Source organism: Lacerta agilis, chromosome 1 (genome assembly GCF_009819535.1).
Source record: "Lacerta agilis isolate rLacAgi1 chromosome 1, rLacAgi1.pri, whole genome shotgun sequence".
NCBI lineage: Eukaryota > Metazoa > Chordata > Lepidosauria > Squamata > Lacertidae > Lacerta > Lacerta agilis.
The window spans coordinates 9,650,300-9,670,997 of record NC_046312.1 but is presented as its reverse complement, the minus strand read 5'-3'; the positions used below and the strand labels follow the sequence as shown (position 1 = coordinate 9,670,997).

Below are 20,698 nucleotides of genomic sequence, written 5' to 3'. Positions count from 1 at the left end.
ACCCATGACTGCACACGGGGAATGAATCTCAACACCTTCCACAACTGCGGGGCCACCACAGAAAAGGCCCTGTTCTCGTGTTGCCACCCTCCGAACCTCTCTGGGATGGGGGGGCATAAAGGAGGGCCTTGGACGATAAGTGCAGGGTCCAGGTCACTTCGTATGGGTAGAGGCAGTGCTTAAGGTATTGAGGTCCTGAGCCCTGTAAGGCTTTCTAGGTCAACATCAGCACTTTGAATTGGGCCTGGAAACTAATCGGTAGCCAGTGCAGTTGTGCCAGGATTGGTGTTCTGTGCTCAAACCGTCTTATTCTGGTGAGCAATTTGGCCATTGCATTTTGTACCAAGCTGAATTTTCCAAACTGTCTTCAGAGGCAGCCCCCTCCCCCTGTATAATGTGTTGCAGTAACCTGACTCCATCAACGGTGTCTCCGAAAAATTTCACACATCACTTGGGAAGACAGACGAACTAATGCCAGTGTACTGGAAGAAGCAAAGATCACCAGCGTCGAAGCAATGATTCTTCAATATCAACTTTGTTGGACTGGTCATGTTGTGCGGATGCCTGATGGTCATCTTCGAAAGCAACTGCTCTATTCCGAACTTAAAAATGGAAAGCGTAATGCTGGCGGTCAACAAAAGGGGTTTAAAGACTGTCTGAAGGCAAATCTAACAAAATGTAGTATAAACACCCACAACGGGGGAACACTGGCCTGAGAGCGCTCCAGTTGGAGAACAGCCTTTAGCAAAGGTGTCATGGGCTTTGAAGACACTCGAACTCAGGACAAAAGAGAGAAACGTGCTAAGAGGAAGGCATGTTTGGCAAACCCTCACCGTGATCAACTCCCACCCGGAAACCTATGTCCCCACTGTGGAAGGACGTGTGGATCCAGAATTGGCCTCCACAGTCACTTGCGGACTGATTGTTAAAACCGTGTTCATGGAAGACAATCCTACTTGGCTACGAGGGACTCTGCACCACCGAGGCCACCTGGACCTCAAGCGACAGAAGTGGACCCAGGAGCAGCCCCAAGCTGCATACCTGTTCCTTAAGAGGTAGTGTAAACCGCCCCGCCCCCAGCAGTGCCTCTGTCTTAGCTGGTTTGAGCTTCTGCTTTTTGGCTCTCATCCAGTCCATTGCCGAGGAAAGACACTGGTCCAGCATTTCCACCGCCTCACCTGCAGATGTAAAGGAGAAACAGCTATATGAAGTGAAATGATAATTAAAAAGGGTTCACCAAGCACTAGATGTTCATCTAGTCTGATCTCAGCTGGGACGGAGTGCCACAGAAATGGACTCAAGCACGTAGCTCCTGGGAGGTGCGAGTTGTCTGTCAAAAGCATGTGGGAGACATTTGTCAGTTTCAGTTCTCCATCTCCACAGGGCCGTCTTAAGCATATCCGGCGCCGTGGTGCGAAGATCCCTCCGGCATCCCCCCCCCCCATTTCCCAGAATTGTCAACCTATTTTAGGCGGAGGGACCCCCAAAGTTGTTGACCATTTTTAGGAAAGGTTCCCCACGGGGGTGCATAGAGTGCAATGTGCATGTCCAAATGGCGAGAAGGCGTGTGTGCGGGGAGGGGGGGGAAGGAATACTTCTGGAGTCGTTCCTCTCCTGGCCTCCCCACAACTCTCTCGCAGAACCCTCCAAGCTCCTCCCCGCATCGCCTGTTGCTTCACAGTTGCAGCCATGCAAAGGCAGAGCGGGGATATGGATTCTCTCCCCCCCCCCCCCCGTTGCTGGCCAAATGCTCAGCCTGACTGCCCGGCCACAGTGCCTGGCTGGGGGAGGGCAAGGAGGGAGGGAGGCTGCCAAGGCAGCCAGCAATAGAGGCACCAGTCTCGCTCACTCTCTGCAGCCAGCCAGCCAGTCGAGCCCGGCACACAAGCACAAGGGAGGCACAGCAGAGCATGCAGTCAGGATCCCAGAAGGTTATGGATTCGCCGGGTCCTGCACCTCCTCATATTTGATGTTAGCCACCCTGAGCCCAGTCTCAGCTGGGGAGGGCGGGGTACAAATAAAAGTTTATTATTATTATTATTATTATTATTATTATTATTATCATCATCATCCTGAATTTGCTCTGCTTTGCCCTCCTCATTCCTTTTGTATCTTGTATTGGGAGCTTGTGCAGGTAAGGGCTATCTCTTCTTTTAAAAAGTGTAGGTGCCTTAATAAATACCACCACCACCTGGTTCTGTTATTATTGGGTCTGATGCCTGGTTCAAATTAAACCCCTCCTAATGATCCTCCCGTTTCTTCCACCCTTTCCAATTTGCATCTTCTTTCCATTTTCTTGCATATAAAATAAATAGACACAGTACTGCGGGCTGCACAATGAAATAATTCACGTCGTTAGGAAAAGCAGTACGGCAGCTCCCTCTGGCGGCCACGCTACGCAGCAGCAGGCCTCTCCATTTGCTCGCGCTGTCCGCTTGCATCCTTCCCCCTCTTGCCTCCAAGGGGGTGAGTCGTTGCAAAACCAATTGACGCTACACAAACTACATTTCCGGCTCCCCATCGAATATGTGGGGCAGAGTCAAGTCAGAACAAAAAGATAGGATCGGGGACGCCTGGCTGGATCTGGACAGGTCAAAGAAGCGATTCAATTAAACGCGTTGTAAACTCATACAGGGAAATAAGGTAGGGAAAGACAGGGCTCCACAGCGCCATCTGGTGTCACAGTGTCACATCGCATATACAACGCATATAAAACGCTCTTTTTTACCAATCTAGCTGAGAAACGGAGCAAAAGCAAGTTACAAATAAAAGCGCAGGAGCTGCAATGCTGCTGATAGCACACACGGAGGTCGGTGAGTAAATTCTATGCATTCTACTCGTGCGCCCCTCAAATGGCGGCGTTTTGGTGTAACCCGGAAGTACTGGCCGTCCGCTGCCCTTGCCTTTCTTAACTCAATAACCGATGTGGGCGAGGCGTTCGGAAAGTCACTCCCTCGCTGCTGCCTTGACCAATCTTATCAGCGCAGGAGTCTGTCGTCGTCGTTGCGTCGTGAGCAACCGACCAATGGGGCTGCGCTGAGAGGAGGCAGCTGCTGGAGCAGGAAGGAAAAGTAGAGCACGCGGGAAGGGAGTCGCTTCTTCTTTAACCCGCCTGCGCCAGGTAATACACGTGTCTTTCCGTTTGATACGTGTGAATTGTGCGTGTCTTGTTTATTGCTTGTTTGTTCCGCATAATTTCTCCCCCCCCTCTTTTCATTTGTAAATTACATTATTTATTTAAGTTGGGTTAGTAAAATAAAGTTATATACTCCCTGCTCAGTTAAATAATTTTGCACTACGAATTTCCAGAAATTCCTGGGCCGCCCTTGCATGTTCCTTCATGACCATCATCATTATTACTACTTTTTTGTTTTTGTTTTTAAAAAAAACATTTCTCACAACGGTATCTCTAAAACGATCCCTTCCTGAAATTACTTCGGTGGTGTAGGAAGTTGGGCCTTGGCTTGTGCACGTGTGAAAAGGATTAGGCAGTTGGTTTTGTTGTTCCCCATGTGTGCATGGGGGTCCATGGTGGGGGAGCGGGCTCAGTTGCCCTTCCTGTTGCCCCAAACTATAATTCTCAGATTCCCAGGTTTCATTTTTTTTTTAGAAAGTAACGTTCTCGTTTTAGTAGAACTTTTTTTCTTTTGAAATGTTTTAGATTTTTGTTTTTGTTAACTTTGCTGCGATAAATGTGCATTTAATTCCCTGTTAATTGTGTTGCTTTGAACGTAGACTTTCTATTTTAGGTTCTTCAGTAAGTTTTTATTCTGGCTTGTTTTATTTGATGTTTCAATGTGTTGAGAAGCGTGCTGACAATTTTTCTTAAAAATATAAAGCAGCATAGCAGAGACATGAATAATAATAATAATGATAACTTGAAATATGAAAAATGTAAGGCACTGTTCTCCTTTGTCTGTGTGTATCAGAAAATATCCTGGTCCCCCACTTTACTTTGTTCCTACCCCTTGGGAAAAATACCTGCAAATTCCCGTGTATTTTTTTATAATTTTACATATATAGATTTTGTATTTTAATAATTTAGCTATATACTGTCTTCCCCACATCTCTCTCTCATGTGTAAGACTCCATGCTCCGATTGTCTCAGCTACTGCTGTTACCCGAGCGATGTGAGTAGCAGCTCCTGTGAAATTGCAGACTGCAAAAGTGGTGGTTGAAGGTGTCCTAAGATGTATTGAATTCATCCAGGGGCACACACGTTCATGGCATGTGCGATTTGCAGTATCTCCCTACGTGGCCACAGTTTCCACGTAGAGAAAGCCTATCTGGGCCCTGCATTCCAGTCAAGGGTGTCACCACTAAGAAGGCCCTCTCCTTGGTAGCTGCCAACCTCGCTTAACTTGGCTACAGCACCTGAATCTGAGCCTGTGAAGAAACTCAAGATTTGGGTAGGTATATATGGTTTCCAGCAACTGGTTTTCAGAAGCATTGCTGCCTCTAACCACAGGGAAGTCACTTTGCCTCTCCTGATAAGTGAACTTAAGTAACATACTTTACAGGGTTTTCAGGAGGACAGCATAAAAAGAGCTTTGTACCCCTCCCCACAATTTCACTATATATAAGGGTCTGGTAACTTCTGTTTCAGTGTATCTGAAGAAGTGTGCATGCACACAAAAGCTCATACCAAGAACAAACTTAGTTGGTCTCTAAGGTGCTACTGGAAGGATTATTTTTTTTTGTTTCGACTATGGCAGACCAACACGGCTACCTACCTTTCTATGAATGATTATAGTAGCGTCATCTCTCCCGAAGCTCTTCAGCCAGATCTTTTGCTTCCTAGCGGTTTCATTCTGCTCTTATCACCCAGATCCATGTCCGTAGTGACAGGTCTTGAAACTGGTAAGATATTGTTAAACTAGTAAAATGACAACTGCAAAATTCAAACTTGAGCTTTGCAAACCGCTCCCGATTTACACAGGGATTATGTTCCAAGGCACCACACGTTTAAGTAAAATCATGTATATTTGGAACACCATGAGAAAAGCTTGCAGACACCCCGTTCCTGCCATGTTCTGCCCCTTTTTGTGACGTTGTTGGGTCACTCGTGGGTTTGGTGCAATGCACATATTGAATGCGCGTAAATGGCGCTTAGTGATTGTTGCATACAGCAGTGGCTCCTTATCCAAAATTAAGTATGATCATTTCTATACAGGGTCACAAAGGACACACAAGATACACATTTTTGCTTAAGCAAGTATTTTATAATTTATATCTTTTCCTTTTGGTCAATTTTGTTGCCTTCCAGTTGGTTTGGGGGTTGTATTCCAAGTATGTTGACAGTTACAGTCCTAACTGATCTGGGGATATCTCGGGAATCGTACACGCACGCTCAAGTTTCTTACTTACTGGTAGTTATTGAGGCTCTCCTTACTGCATTGCCGACAGAAAAAGTTGGAGGTCTTTTTTCAGCAGAGGGAATCTTTATCTGTGGCGGTGCTTAAATAAAGGAATACAGTAATCACCCAAGTGATTATTCATTTGATTGTGCCCAGCTCTCTTTCTTTTGCTTGTTTCTAAACAGGCTTTTACAAGTATTTTAGGCATTTCCCCTGTTGGAGTCCTTGTTAGTTATATAGGGCTGTACAAAACGCCGTTCATCTGCTAGTGCAAGACCTCTTGTGCTAGCGGACGGGCGAGTTTTATTATTGCACAGCCGACGAACCCAGCGTAACAGTTGCACCAGCAGAAGCTCGCCGTGCAACCGATTGCCGGGTCTTGTGTGCACCAAAGTTCACAGCAACGTTCCCCAGTGCAGGACGTTTTGCCAGTGGAACAAGCATGCTGTAGTTTAACACAGTGCTACGCTGGATAGCACCCTTAGTCTGCCTTTGCCGTTTCCTTTCTTATGATTCTGTTTTCGCTGTTCCTTTCGTTTATCTAGCTTCATCATTGCGGCCGTTTTAAAATTTTGCTTGGTTCTTTTTGTTTCTGGTGTTAAGGGACCTGGAGGTGCAGAGCGGTGGCTTAAAATGTCCGAGCTGTGAATCGGGAAGTCCCTGGTCTGAATCACACCTCTGCCAGGAACTTATTAGGTGGCCTTCAGTCAAGCCCCTGTCTCTCGGCCTCAGTCTGCCCATCAGAAGTATGGGGGTAATAATACTCACCTTGCAAGGCCCTATCTCTCGGCCTCAGTCTGCCCATCAGAAGTATGGGGGTAATAATACTTACCTTGCAGGGATTTAAGAATTGGGACTAGATAGTGCATGCAAAGCGCTTTGGAGAGAAAAAATAGAATTGTAGAATTGTTGGATGGGACCCTAAGGGTCATCTAGTCCAGCCCCCTGCAATTTAGCCAGGCTATCTTTTGGCAGACTATTCCGTTCCCCACCCCCGTCGTCGTCCTATTGTAATTTAACATTTCAGGACTACTAATCATTTTCAGTCCTCATTGGGCTTCTTGTCACCTTATGTTTGTTTTAAAAACGGGTGGTTTCTTTTAGCGCTTCTATAACCCTTGGGGTTACTTCCCTGCACGCCTTCCAAGTGTGCTGATGCCTCTCTCTTGATTTGCAGAGTCCCTATTTGTACTCCAAGCCGGTCAGTGCTCAGCAACTGCATTCATTATCAGAACAATTTATAATTTCACTCGTAAGTTGCTCTGAGTTCGAATTCAGCCTACAAAGGTGCGTGCCTGCAGTTAATGATACATTTGGTCTTAGCTGTCCTTCGGGCTGGAAGCTGTTACTGGACACAGCTCTGTTCTTCGAAGGCATAAAGATCTTCCTTTCCTCCAAGATAGATTCCAGAGGTGCCGAGCAAATGGGCTGCCAATTGCGTTGCTTCTCCAGGTCCTATTGCCTTGGAAACCTGGCTTCTAAAATAACACATGTGCATTAGTGTGGGAATCGCAAGAGAGATGGAAGGCCCAGCCAGAGAAATAATTAAATGCAGAAAATGAGTCACACTCAAGACTTATTTTTTAAATAAGAATTGTTTTCTTGTTCTGGAGTTTGCTTTGAGCTGTTGATTCCAACCTTGGGATTGTTTTACCTGTTGTTTTGGTGGCTCTTTCCTTGAAATAGCCCAGTGTTGAAATGCTTGGTGTCTGCATTTTTGCAAAGCGCTTAAAAAGCTTCAAAGTATTATTTTCCGTAGTCAGGATGTTCAGGCTTCCCTTCCGGGCTACCGTGGAAAAGCAGTGGCCTATTCTTCTGACTGCATGGCTTAGGTCAAAGGTGGGGTAAACTCTAGCCTGCAGGCCAAAGGTAGTCTGCCAAGACCTCTTGATTCGTCCTTGAGGCTGTTTTGAAGAAGCCAGGCCCTCTGCCCTACATGACATCAAGTGTGGGTGGGTGGGCTTCAACGGAACAGCCTGGATCTTAAGTGAGCTCCTGATTGTCCCTTTCCTTGGAGCAAGACACGCTCTCATCTGCCCCTTAGCCGTCAGGAGTAAACCAGCAGTAAATCACACTGTGCTGGTTTCAGTTAACTCCTTACTAGTCGAAACATGATATGCACAGACTTGGCAGGGCGTCAGGCCCAATGAGTACAGGAACACATCTCTTGCCCCCATGAATCAGTTGCTGAGACTGAAAGTCCCCACCTCCCCACAGCTGCCTGAGTCCTCTCCTCTCCAGGACTTTCCCCAGTCAATCAGAGACTGCGCCTGCATGCAGCCAACCTCTCCTCTGCCCTTTTCATGCCTCTTCTGGTTCTGGGCGACAAGTAGGGCAGGGAGCTTGTCACAGCAGGAGAAGGAGAGGCCCGTGACTCTTCCTCAGGCGGACTCATCTCTGCCTCTTGGCCTCCCTCCTCCCGCCCTCCTGCTTCTGCCTCTGTTTCTGGACTCCTCTCTGCCACAGACTCTCTCAGCTCACTAAACCCTGTTACCTCCTCAGCTTCCCAAACCTCCTCCTCCCTGTCTCCTCCCTCTGACCGCTCATTGTCATCCCACCACCAATTCCTAGGCTCTGAGCCATCTTCCCTTGGGGGTTCTCTAGCTGGTGCCCCCCACTGTTCCTCTGCAGCCAGCTGGTCCATAACATCGTCTGATGGGGGACATGGAGCTTCTCCCTCCCAGCATTGCTTTGTGAAGCCGCCCTGTGCTGCTCCTTCCAACCGCTGACTTTGAGGGTGGAAAGGAGCAGCGAGTGGGCTGGGCCCGTGAGGTTTGCCTGTGTCGGTGTCTCCATTTCCTTGTGGACGGAGATGCTGGCTTAGTCTTTATTAACTTACTGGTGCCTCCCTAGGCAGAAGCTCCTTTAACAGTGGCCCTTGAGGAGGTGCCTGATTAGAGGCATCCGATATCACAGACACCTCCCTGGTGATCTGCTCCCTGGTGAACAGGCACCCCCAACCTTTGGCCCTCCATAAGTTTTGGACTACAATTCCCATCATCCCTGACCACTGGTCCTGTTAGCTAGGGATCATGGGAGTTGTAGGCCAAAACATATGGAGGGCCGCAGGTTGGGGATGCCTGTGCTTGAGCCTTTCCCAGGATTTATTGCCTGGCTCTCTTGATTACAGGCCTCCTCCTCCGACGCTCCTTGAGGCTCCAGTTTCGCCTCCCTCATCCCCCTCTGCGAATCATTTTGAATCCCCTTTTGTCTTAATCTGCACAGCCTGCACAGTAGGATATATGCAGTGACTGCCTCCCCCACCCCAGGAGGAAAACATAGGTATTTTTTTTTCTTTTCCAACCAGATTTTAACAGCCAGATGAAAGTGGATGGGCAAGTTAGGCCTTTGCTTATGAACAGATCCAACACATGATGAAAAGGAGCCCAAAACACCTATTTGCTTTTAATGCTTATTTCTCTCTCTCTCTCTTTTTACATTTAAATCCCCACCTTTCCTCTGAGGAGCTCAAGGTAACCTACCTAGATCTGCTTTGTCCCCTTCATAACTCTTAAGATTTAGTGTCAGGAGACGCAGACTTTTCTGGAAGCTTCTGGCTGTTGTGAAATTGACTAGACAGCTCAACGCAGGAACTCAGCAACTCACTGGATAACTATATACAGTATTTATTGATTGAAGCAACTAGTTTCCATAAAGTTACTATTTACAGACTTTACAAATAAAAGAAACAAAACATAAAATCTTTCCTCTCTGTCTCTCTCTCTCTCTATACTGACCACGTTCTCTACACCAACCACACACTAACCACAAAGCTCTCACACAGAGCTCAGTTCTTTAGGAACTCAATTGACCAATCACAGGTCGTTGCTAAGGGTCTGAGAGAGAGCAGATCTGGGCTTTCTGCCAACTACTAATTGCTTGGAGATAGACAGCTGCAATTCTGCACGTAGGCAACTCTGAAATCTCCAACAATAACTGAGTGGGGATTTGATCCCTGGTCCCAGTCCAACACTTTAACCACAATAGTCCACCCATTTCAGATACGTGTATCCTCGTTTATAAATGGGGGAAATTGTATCCTCAACTACACTGAACAGTCCTGGGTTTCTTTTCCTGTCTGAAGGGCAACGTAGATGATGATCCAAGCCTGTTTTCTGCCTTTGCAGATGGGATGACCTGAACCAACGGATCCAAAAGACAAGAAAGGAGATTCCGACTGAGCATTTTAGGAAGATCTTTCCGCAAGTGTTCGACAGTGGAGAAGATCCCCTTGGGAGGTGATGGACTCTTCTTCCTTGGCGATATTTAAACAGGTTGGGTGGCCATCTGCCAGGGATGCTTCAGCGTCGCTTGGGGTTGGACTAGATGGCCCTTGGGGGTACCTTCCAGCTTTACAGCTTAGCGATTTATTCTGCAGCCTAAAGTTATGCCAACATTCGGATCTGCCTTGAAGTGGGAGCAAACAAGTAAAAATGCATGTTGAGAATCCAATCTTCATAGAGTTCCTTCATGGGGAGTTTGTTATTCTCTCTTCTTCTCTTTATCACTTTGCTTGAGCTACACTTAAAAAAAACCCCACCTGTGTACTTTGCCGCATCTTCCCTGGTGCCTCTGCCTCCTTCCCCTTTTCTGAGATCTTCCAGTTGCCTCATCCCTATAGCACATAAGCATTCAGGCTGTGGCTCGGCTAGGTTTTTGCATTTTTGGACATTGCTTGGTGTGACTTAAGCTGGATTCGGGAAGCTGTGGCCTTCCAGATGTTGTTGGATTGAAGCTCCCATTGGTCCTGCCGCCTGGGGCCGGTGGGAGTTGGAGTCCAGCCATGTCTGGAGGACCACAGGTTCCCCATACCTGCTCATAAAACAATTCAACAATATTAGATTGTTTGGTCTGGTTCCTTACTAAACTTGCATTGGCGATGCCAGTTTTCTAGAAAATGTTGAGCAGACCCTGTGCAAACTAGGGTCGTTTGCACAGGGAAATTGCTGGTTTGCATCCCTGCAGAGGGTTCAGCTTTAGTATTGTCAGGGAAAGAGGGACTACTCGGGAGGAGCAGGGAGAGAGAGAGGAGCAAGCTAGAGCTGGGAGGGAAGATAGCGATTCCTCCAGTGAAGGGGGGGTCACTGGGCTATAGAGAACAGCCACCCATAATCTCCACAGATTCATCTTCCTCCTCCAGCCCCTGTCAGGAAATGTCTCCGGAAGAGAGGGAGATGCCAGGCCTGGGGATGACAGAGCAGAGACCCAGCACCGTCAGGCACAGACAGGAAGATGAGCCGGGGGGGGGGTAGGAGGAGACGCAGACGTCATTTTAGGGTGCCGAGCCGTTGGTTGTGTTGGCGGGTGCACGAAAGCCCGCCACTCCGAGAAACTGAAACTGACTGAGCAGTCATGGCTGCAGAGACTCTGTAATTCCATTATGGACAATAAATAGTTTTAGCTTACCTAAAGGCTTGTTGTTTACTCATGAGCAACATCCAAGGGAAGGAGTAAATCCCTGACAGTATGTTTATTTTTACCTGCATTTACTAAGCAAAGCTGAACACACCGCAAACCACCAAGCTTGCCTCGTATTGTCCTAGCAACTGCTATTATCCCTGCATTCCAGGGAGTTGGAGCAGATGTCTCTTGGGGTCCCTCCCAACTCTAGGATTCTATGATCCATTCCTTGTTGCTAAGTGGCTTGAGGAAATGGACCCGTTTTCTGTGGAATAATAATAATAATATTTATTATTTGTACCCCGCCCATCTGGCTGGATTTCCCCAGCCACTCTGGGCGGCTTCCAACAGAAATCAAATACAAAAATATCAAACATTAAAAACTTCCCTAAAAAGGGCTGCCTTCAGATTTTTTCTGAATGTCAGGTAGTTAGTTATTTATTTATTTATTTATTTATTTATTTATTTATTATGGAAGGATAAGGCCCTGGGGATCTTTCATCCACATGTCTGGGGTGCATATGAGCAGAGCAATAGTCTCTAAGAAAAAGGCATGCTCTTTCATTTGGCATGAAGCGCAAGTGTTGCAGCAGCACCTTAGAAGAGGATGAAGAAGAGAAGAAGAAGAGTTTGGATTTGATATCCCACTTTATCACTACCCTAAGGAGTGGCTAACATTCTCCTTTCCCTTCCTCCCCCACAAGAAACACTCTGTGAGGTGAGTGGGGCTGAGAGACTTCAAAGAAGTGTGACTAGCCCAAGGTCACCCAGCAGCTGCATGTGGAGGAGCAGGGAAGCGAACCCGGTTCACCAGATTACGAGCCTACCGCTCTTAACCACTACACCACACTGGCTCTCTATAGGATGCTCGCTATTAGCAGATTTTATAAGGTCTTGCATTGAAAATAACTTGTGGGCCTTGCCTGATTAATTGGGGCAACATCGCTGTCAGAAGATTTTAAACTTTAACCAGCGACTTGATCTGCAGCTCATTGTTTTGTATGTTTACTCAGAAGAAGACTAGAATTCCAAATTCGCCAGGCTACCGGCCACTTGTGACCAAGTGCAGATGCCGGGGTGCTAGGATGGCGCCTGATACTTCCAAAATCTGGAGGTGCAAGCCGAGGGATCCTTGGGTCTGGACTGTTTTCACGCAGTAGCAACACATCCTGTGGAGAATTCTATCCATTATATTTTATCTGCACAATCACAATGGATTTCAGGAACCAAAATGCTTTTTCTGTGCAGCCTGAGCAGGAGAAGTGAACAATGTTAGAGCTAATTGTTGCAGCTTGTCTTCACTTAGCCCACCCCAGTGTCCTGCTCACAGCTGTGAGGATTATTCTGACGTTATGAATGGTCCGTGTCAACATTAAGAAAAAGAGGCAGGAATTGGCCAGATACCTTTGTGGACAGTCCGTAGATCAAGTGACTATTCTTCCTCAAGTTCTCAAGGTTCTTAACCTAGCTCAGGATTGTCATCTGAACTAGCCAGATGCTTAACGGATAACCAATCGCAGTCAGTCCATCATTTGGAAAATAAGACTTTAGAGCCGTCTTGCCCCCAAATGGCGACTAGACATTCCGTTTTGGCGACTGCAGCCCTGGTTTAAGGTGCCATTTGGCATCTAGCTTATATACCTGAGTTTCTAATGTGCTCTGAGCTTCGGGTGCCTGTTGTGGACAGAAGCAAATGAAGGTGATGTGTTTCCTTTACTTCTCAGCATCCTTGAACGGCCTGTGTCCTCCTTTCTGGGCTAAAAGCATCCTTCAGAGGCAGAGCAAATTGACACGCCTTGTTCTACCCCCTCCAGACGCATTGGCGTCTCTGCACCTGGAGATGGGCTGTAGCTTAGGGGGTAGAACATCTGCTTTGCATGCAGAAGGTCCTTGGTTTGATTCCCAGCACCTCCATTTTGGGGGGACGGACAGACGGAAATCCCTGCCTGAAACCCCAGGAAACTGCTTCTCAACATGGTAGACAACACTGAACTTGGTGAACTCATGGCTTGACTTTGCATCGGGTTCCTGTGTTCCTATGCGATACATGGGTGTCGTTAGTAGGTTGGGAGAGCCCTTAAGGACTAGAAACTTGGAAATGATGTGCCAAAAATAGTGAGATGCCCAGGGCAGGCACTAAAAAAGCCAGGACAAAGTGGTAGCAGTAGAAACAGGGAAGAGGTTTTTTTTAGCAGCAGTTCTGAGCCACCTGATGGTGAGGGAGGGTGAGAGACAGCAGGAGAGAGAAAGCAAAGAGATTGTGTGGTCTTGGTGGCTCAACGCAGGCAGACGCAAGCCGTGCTTGGCATAAATATGACGACACCGCTGCTTTGCGTGGGGTTTGCTCTCCAGCGGTTACTTGCCGCAGTGGCCTTGCTCTCGGGAGACAGCAACCATTGTGAAAACCGCTTCGTTGCCAAAAGATTCTCTGGTAGGAGGAAGAATGCAATTCATGAATCACCGGTCTATTTTTGAAAACCTTGTAGGATTTTAATGACTCACTGATCTCTCTTTAGCCTAAGAAATGCTGTTTATAACTAGTGTGTCAAAGACTGAACATCTATATCTATATTCCAGTAGCATTAAAAGTTATGCGGACCGATATTTCAAGCCTGCCATGGAAGGTTTTATGGTCCTTTAGCACCTCCAATATACTCTTGGAGAAAATGGTGTTTCAAATACTACTTTGCGATCAGTAATTAAATAATTGAATTCCAATTAATTCTCCTAGTCCCCCTGTGCAACATTTGGAGGTCTTGTACGGGTGCATCATCTTCTCCCTGTGAACCGTGGTTTGCAAACTGGAAGCTAAGCTTTGCATCTCTTTGGAGCAAATTTTACTTCCAGCCACGGTTTCACATGTCACGTCCATCCATTCAAACCATAGTTTCTTTGAATTGATGGCTTGAAGCAGTTTTGCAAGCCACGTTCGCTAGGAGAGTGCCGTGGTGGCTTTAGAGGCAAGGCTAGGGGGAGGATAGTTTGTTTATTTATTTCATAGTGACTTCAGGAGAGTAGAAAGGGATGTCCCCTCTCCCAAGACAAGAGGCCTGGCTGTGGTTTGACAGTACAGCTTGGCTCCTCTACCATGGTGGGAGTTCATTTGGGCTGTGGTGAGAGAGACAAGCCCCAAACTTGGGGGGAAGCATGGAAATTGGTTGTAGTTCCACACTTTGCAAGATGCAAGTAGAGATCTAGAGCAAACCTCTGCCACCTCTCTTTGGCTCCAGTGGATACATGGGGGCTTGTTTCTGTCCCTTCCAGGTCACTGTAGTTCCAGGCTGAAGGGAGAAAACGAGGCTGTTTCAGAGATGTAGCATAAGGGGAAGAAATGGAGGCAGTGAGAGATTTTACTTTCTTGGGCTCCATGGTCACTGCAGATGGTGACAGCAGTCACAAAATTAAAAGACGCCTGCTTCTTGGGAGGAAAGCAATGACAAACCTAGACAGCATCTTAAAAAGCAGAGACATCACCTTGCCAACAAAGGTCCGTATAGTTAAAGCTATGGTTTTCCCAGTAGTAATGTATGGAAGTGAGAGCTGGACCATAAAGAAGACTGATCGCCGAAGAATTGATGCTTTTGAATTATGGTGCTGGAGGAGACTCTTGAGAGTCCCATGGACTGCAAAAAGATCAGACTTATCCATCCTTAAAGAAATCAGCCCTGAGTGCTCACTAGAAGGACAGATCCTGAAGTTGAGGCTCCAGTACTTTGGCCACCTCATGAGAAGAGAAGACTCCCTGGAAAAGACCCTGATGTTGGGAAAGATGGAGGGCACAAGGAGAAGGGGACGACAGAGGATGAGATGGTTGGACAGTGTTCTCGAAGCGACTGGTATGAGTTTGGCCAAACTGCGGGAGGCAGTGGAGGATAGGGGTGCCTGGTGTGCTCTGGTCCATGGGGTCACGAAGAGTCGGACACGACTGAACGACTGAACAACAACAACAAGCACAAGATCAGGGGCATGTGCTGATGAAGACAAACCTTTTGTTGGTCACTAAGGCAACCCCAAATTTGTTGACCTCTGAACATGCCCCTGTCCGTGGCAGAGAGAGGCTCTGGTCCCACGGTTGAGTGCTGCAGGTGCCTTCCTTAACCTTGTGATGGATGACCTTTGAGTTCCCTCCTGATTCGATGACAGTCTGATTGAAACGGGGGGGGGGGGAGCAGGGGATGTGTGGAAAGCAGTATTTAAGCCAGTATTGTTGGGCTACAACTCCCATCATCCATGCCCATTGGCCATGCTGGGGCCTGTTGGGAATCGCAGTCCAACAACAGTGGGAGGGGCAGCTGGTTTCCGCCGCCCATGATTTACAGGGATAGAGGTTGCCGAAGCGAGTTGCTCAACTCAACGGCCGGACATTGCGCCAAAGGAACAGGACCCAGAGTTGGGACTCTGGGTGCAGTTTAACCCTGCCCTGTCTGGTCTGAGGACTGAACGTGAGCCCTGAGCCATTAACCCTTTGCCATGTATTCTTTCCCTGACACAGCCACCCACTCCCTCTCGCATAACATCCAGAAACTGCATTTTGCCCAGAAAAACTTGATGTATATGAAAGGGGGGGGAATGCAGGGAAAAAGGGGAGCCGAGCTATTAACAACCCTGGGATTAATCGCATTGGGATTAATAAGTGAAAACAGCAGCCACGGGCTAGATCCTGCATTTGTAGGCTTCCCATCTGCCCTGACAATGTCTGCAGCTGGCTGCCTCCCAGCTCTTTAATTTCCCATTGTGCATGGAAGATCACGACTTCCCCACTTCTCCCATAAATGTGACCCAGTGGGTAGAAGGGGGGAGGGAGGGCCTTCTCCTGCCTCCTATTGAAACTCTTCCCATCAAAGTCTCCCAGCGGCTTCCTCTTCCAAAGAGGAAGAACCTCTGGCTACACCCTGGACTCTCTGCCTGCTCTGTTTGTTTAACCTTCAGCCGGGCATTCCTAATGAGAGGTAGGGTTCCATTTTCGCCAGCTGACATTTCGCCACATGTCCGCGGCGCGACTTAATGAGATGTGGCAGTCGACAAAAATACACCCTCGTCGGTTATTACCCCATTGTGTGGGATGCTGCCCTTTCCTCTGGAAGGCGGTGCCCTCCGACGGCAAGGACATGTAAACATTGCCCCAGAAAATGTGGAAATGACTTTATTATTATCATTATTATTTTAAGGAACATAGATGCAGATTTATACAATAGTACCCTGGAAGAGCTCCAGGTCTGTTCTCCTTCCAGATCTCCACAATGTCTCTTGAGGAAGTCCAGGGAAATGCTCCTCAAATGTCTGATGGCTTCATTGCTTCTTTTTCTTCTGAATGGAAACTGGAGATTTGGCTGGAGGTGCCTTAGGGACGGGCAGGTGGGGCTACCCACCCACCTGTCAATCACCTAACATCACAGTGATGTCAGTTGGCTTGTCTTTGCCTGTGTGGTTTGCTAGTAGCACATCATCTTTTAATGAGTGATGGTGTTATGCTGATGATGATTTGGGTTGTATTGTGTTGCATTGCATTGGTTTTATTCATACCCGGGTCTTAGCAGTGTTTTCAAACTGGCCTTTAGGAGTATTTACTTCTATGCTGACTTGTAAACTAGGAATGGCCAATTTCATCTAGCCGAATAAAGACTCTGGATAATTTCTGGTTAAAGTTTGCCCCAAACCTCAAGCATAAGGGAAAAAAATGCTTGAAAATGTTGATATCTATCTCTGTTGGATTTTATTTGTAATGCCCTGGGTATGCCTCAACAGAGGACATACTCCAAACTGCTGGATGACACCAACTTTATTATGGCACTTGAAAAGGTCAGTTTCCAGAGCGCAATGCTTCCTCCATCCCCAAAACCACTGTCAGGATAGTAAGAACAGCTCTCAAGCATAAACACGCTGACTACCCTTGATTAAACCACAGAGCCTAGGGCTTGCCGATCAGAAGGTCAGCGGTTCAAATCCCCGCGACGGGGTGAGCTCCCGTTGTTCGGTCCCAGCTCCTGCCAACCTAGCAGTTCGAAAGCACATCAAAGTGCAAGTAGATAAATAGGTACTGCTCTGGCGGGAAGGTAAATGGCGTTTCCATGTGCTGCTCTGGTTCGCCAGAAGTGGCTTAGTCATGCTGGCCACATGACCCAGAAGCTGTACGCTGGCTCCCTCGGCCAATAAAGCGAGATCAGCGTCGCAACCCCAGAGTCGTCCACGACTGGACCTAACGGTCAGGTGTCCCTTTACTTTTATCCTTGATTTAAACCACTAGCGGAACCTTTCTTGTGCCGAAAACTGCTCTTGAAAGGATTAACAGTGGAGACTTTATTTAATTTGGCCTTATTTCTATTTTCCAGACCTCTACCTTCTTGAGGATGCAGTTTTAGTCGCAGTTGCTATGGAGAAGATCAAGGAGCAGTTTTCCAGTCTCCAAATAGCAAAACGGTGTGCACTGGCAAAAGACCCCACTTATCTGTTGGACTTGGATATTTCAAGAGGCGGAGGGAGGCAGCTGGTGGCCGTTTTGTGTTCCGATAAATCAATCAGGGTTTACGACAGAGAGGCGCTCACTTTGCTGCGGGAATATAGCAGCCGTCCCGGGCTGCTCAGCGGCGTCCGATTCGCACACACGTGTGAAAGTGTGTTGTTCTCCGCTTGCAGCGACGGAACAGTGAAATGCTGGGATACGCGCCTGGCGACTGCAGGGCCAGCGCAGTTGTTCTGTGGCTCCCTTTCAAATGTCTTCGTTAGCTTTGACATAAGCTGCAACGACCTCATAGTCTGCGCTGGAACAGAAAAAGTGGGGGACGATGTTTTCATGGCCTTCTGGGATGCCCGGAGCTGCACGGGGAGTGTAGCTTCCAGCAAAGAGCCTCTGGGCTTCTACTCGGAGACCCACAACGATGACATCACCAGAATTCGTTTCCACCCCATCAAGCAGAACCTGCTAGTTTCCGGGTCGACCGACGGGCTGGTGAACGTTTTCGACATCAACAAGGACAGCGAAGAAGATGCGCTGGTTGCTACCTGCAACTCCGACTCGTCGGTCAGTTCCGTCGGGTGGTCCGGGAAAGATTACCGGCAGGTCTACTGCACGACGCACGATGAAGGGTTTTGTCAGTGGGATCTCGCCCAGCTGGAGACCGAGGAGCCAGTCACATTGCTGCATGTTCCAGACGCCCGAGAAGCAGGACGTGGAGAAAGCACCAAGCTGGACTACTTAATCGGTGGCTTGTACCATGAAACGATGGACACGTTGCTTGTTGTCGGGGGAACGTCAACAGGAAGCATCTGCCTCCTGGACTGTGGGGTTGGTGGCCTGAGTTCTGTAGGGGTCCTTCAGGATGGGCACTCTGCTCCTGTCCGCTCATTCTGCTGGAACGTGGCAGATGACTCTTTGCTGACCGGTGGAGAGGATGCGCAGCTGTTGCTATGGAAACCTGGAGCCGTGGGGAAAGCCTTTGGAAAGAAGACTTCTATGAAGACTGCTTCCTCTGTTCACCAGCGGCTGAGAGTTCACCAGCACGCTTTCAAGAGCAAGAAAAAACAGGCGTCTTTGTAAAGAGGTGGCGGCGATGGGGAGTGAGGAGGCCTCTACCTGAAAGTGATTCCAGAAGGGTACCTGCCTTAGCCCGTTTCAGGGGGATTAACAAGTCTTGCAGCACCTTGAAGACTTAATTTATTATGGCATAATGTTTCGTGGACTAAGATCTGCTTCATCACACACGGAAGCTTATGCCATAATTAATTAGTTGGTCTTTAGGGTGCTGCAGTTTCCACTCGTAGAGAGTTGACCTTTCGAAAAGTTGCAACACTTTGGGAGTGTGTGTGCATGCATGTGCGAGTTCCTTGCAGGTATTTGACGTGTACGGCTCCACAGCCGTGGCCTTGTTTACTCGGAAAATATCCTCTCCGTGTCAGTGGGGACCCCAACTTCTAGCAAAGTTGGCACGGGACCGGTGCCTCGATACGAGAAGCCTGCCAAGCAAAATCAAAAGGTATCGTTCTTTTGTCTGAAGCTGCTTATGACAACCTTTCCTCTCTAGATTCCAGCAGCCCGAATTATATTTTGCTATAGATGGAATTTTCTTAAAACGATGCCTGAAGTCACGGGGAGTGGAGGAAGAGGGAGATAAGCCTACTAAAGGGGGCACAAGGGACAAACCGAGAATGGCAAGATCAGAAAGTTCCCTTCTGCACCCTCTCAGTTCTGTGAAACTTGATATTTGTCACACAAGTCCTCCTCTCCGATGTATGAACTGGATGCACACAGCATCTAATTTTGGGGTGGGGACTAGCCTGTGGTCTCCTACCATCCCTGACCATTTGCTATAGTAGCTGCAGCTGACAGATGTTGTAGTCCTTGCCTGCTTCCGATTTCATCCATTTTCTGCCGGTGGGAAGGGAACTGGTCTCCATTTGGAAATACTACAAGCTGAATACATGGTTCCCATGATTTGGGATGCACACACCCAGTTCCTTATTTGTTATCAGAGGCCATTGTGCATTTATGCGCATTGTGCAAACATGACTGTTATGACTGGAGACATTTATTGTGGATCTTGAAGGGGAGTCTTACCAGTCATGGAAGTTTCTGATTTTTTTGGTAGTTGAACCATTTTTTTGAGGTCTTGGGTGATGCCCAACTAAATCTTACTGAAAAGTAGACCCGCTGAAATTACTTAAGCCCATTGATTTTACTGGATCTACTCTGATCATAGCTAATTCGCTCATTCCCTTTAGTTCCTCTTCTGAATGAGTTGTTTTTCGAACTTTGGTCCAGATGAGGAACTGAAAACTGGGAACTGCTAGCTAACTTTAGCACCGCGTATCTCATAAAGACACAAGGTAGTTTCCTTCGATCTCTGCAGACTTTCAGTTCCCTGAAATCCATGGATATAAAAATGAAAGCCTGGAATTTGAAGCTATGCATCTTCAAAAACTGATTATTATTAGAGAAAACGTCTTACTTATTTTGTAAATGATACATGGATTCATGTGGCTGATTTTGTAGGCACACCGTTGCTTTGAAGTTGTGTACGATACCCAGATTTACCCAGATCTGTCAAGGCTGGAGACAGGCACTGATTGGTGTCTCTCCCTCACCCCCACCTCGAGAGCTGGCACCAGTTTGAAACCAGGACTGTGTCTTGTATGTTTCTCCCCATCACTTGGCAGTAAACAGGTGTTGCGGATTTTTTAAAAATATAGTTTCTTTTCTTTCTGGATTGATGCTGGCAGTAAGAATAACAGATTAAGTCTAGATAATAAAAACTTCCTTTTGTTTACTACAGTGTGGGCGGTTTCTGTAACCAACTCTTCGATTTCCCCCGACTTGCAAAAGCTTAGTTTTCAAAAACGAAAGTGGTTTTGTACATTTTGTATTCCATAAATATACTATGCAATATCCATCACAGTCATTCTGTTAGCACAAGGACCTTCAGCTGTGCAATGAGTCTTTCCTTCCCTCTTTTCTCCCCATGCACCCCCAACAAAATATTAAGAACACGATACAGCCTCAGCCACTTAAAACTTCCCTAAACAGGGCAGCCTTCAGATGTCTTCTAAAAGTCAGATACTGTATTTTTCGCTCCATAGGGCGCACCTCGTTTTTAGAGGAGGAAACAAGAAAATTTTTTTTTCTGGTTTTCCTCCTCTAAAAGCCCTGTTTTTTTGAGGATCAGCTAAAAGTTTTGCAGCTTTTTTTGCAAAGGGAAAAGCCCTGGGGTTTTTTTGAGGATCAGCTAAAGGTTTTGCAGCTTTGTTTGCAAAGGGAAAAGCCCTGGTTTTTTTGAGGATCAGCTAAAAGTTTTGCAGCTTTTTTGCAAAGGGAGAAAAGCAAAGCTCCTTTTGCAAAGGGGGAAAAGCAAAGAGGAAAAGCCTGATTTTTTATGGGGTTCAACTCACATTTCTGCAGCTTCTGAAGGAAAGGGAGCCATTTCTACAGTTTCCAGACATATAATCTAATC

At 47.3% G+C, this 20,698-nt stretch overlaps 1 protein-coding gene across 4 annotated transcripts; it reads left to right on the top strand.

The window, feature by feature from the left end:
- The first annotated feature begins 3,039 nt into the window (after positions 1 to 3,039).
- On the top strand, positions 3,040 to 18,738 carry WDR89 (WD repeat domain 89). 4 transcript variants are annotated; one of them, XM_033136196.1, is made up of 3 exons: positions 3,058 to 3,121; positions 9,485 to 9,595; positions 17,087 to 18,738. In XM_033136196.1, the coding sequence occupies exon 3, from the start codon at positions 17,128 to 17,130 to the stop codon at positions 18,289 to 18,291; it is 1,164 nt and encodes a 387-aa protein (XP_032992087.1). In that variant the 5' UTR covers positions 3,058 to 3,121; positions 9,485 to 9,595; positions 17,087 to 17,127; the 3' UTR covers positions 18,292 to 18,738. The 4 variants fall into 4 exon arrangements, with proteins under 4 accessions (XP_032991939.1, XP_032992087.1, XP_032992006.1 ...); XM_033136048.1 differs by lacking the exon at positions 9,485 to 9,595 and having other exon boundaries at positions 3,040 to 3,121; XM_033136115.1 differs by lacking the exon at positions 9,485 to 9,595 and having other exon boundaries at positions 3,066 to 3,145.
- The last annotated feature ends 1,960 nt before the right edge of the window (positions 18,739 to 20,698 follow it).

Coding starts and splice junctions, on each gene's coding strand:
- WDR89 (XM_033136048.1), top strand. CDS start 17,128: ATGGAGAAGATCAAGGAGCAGTTTTCCAGTCTCCAAATAGCAAAACGG.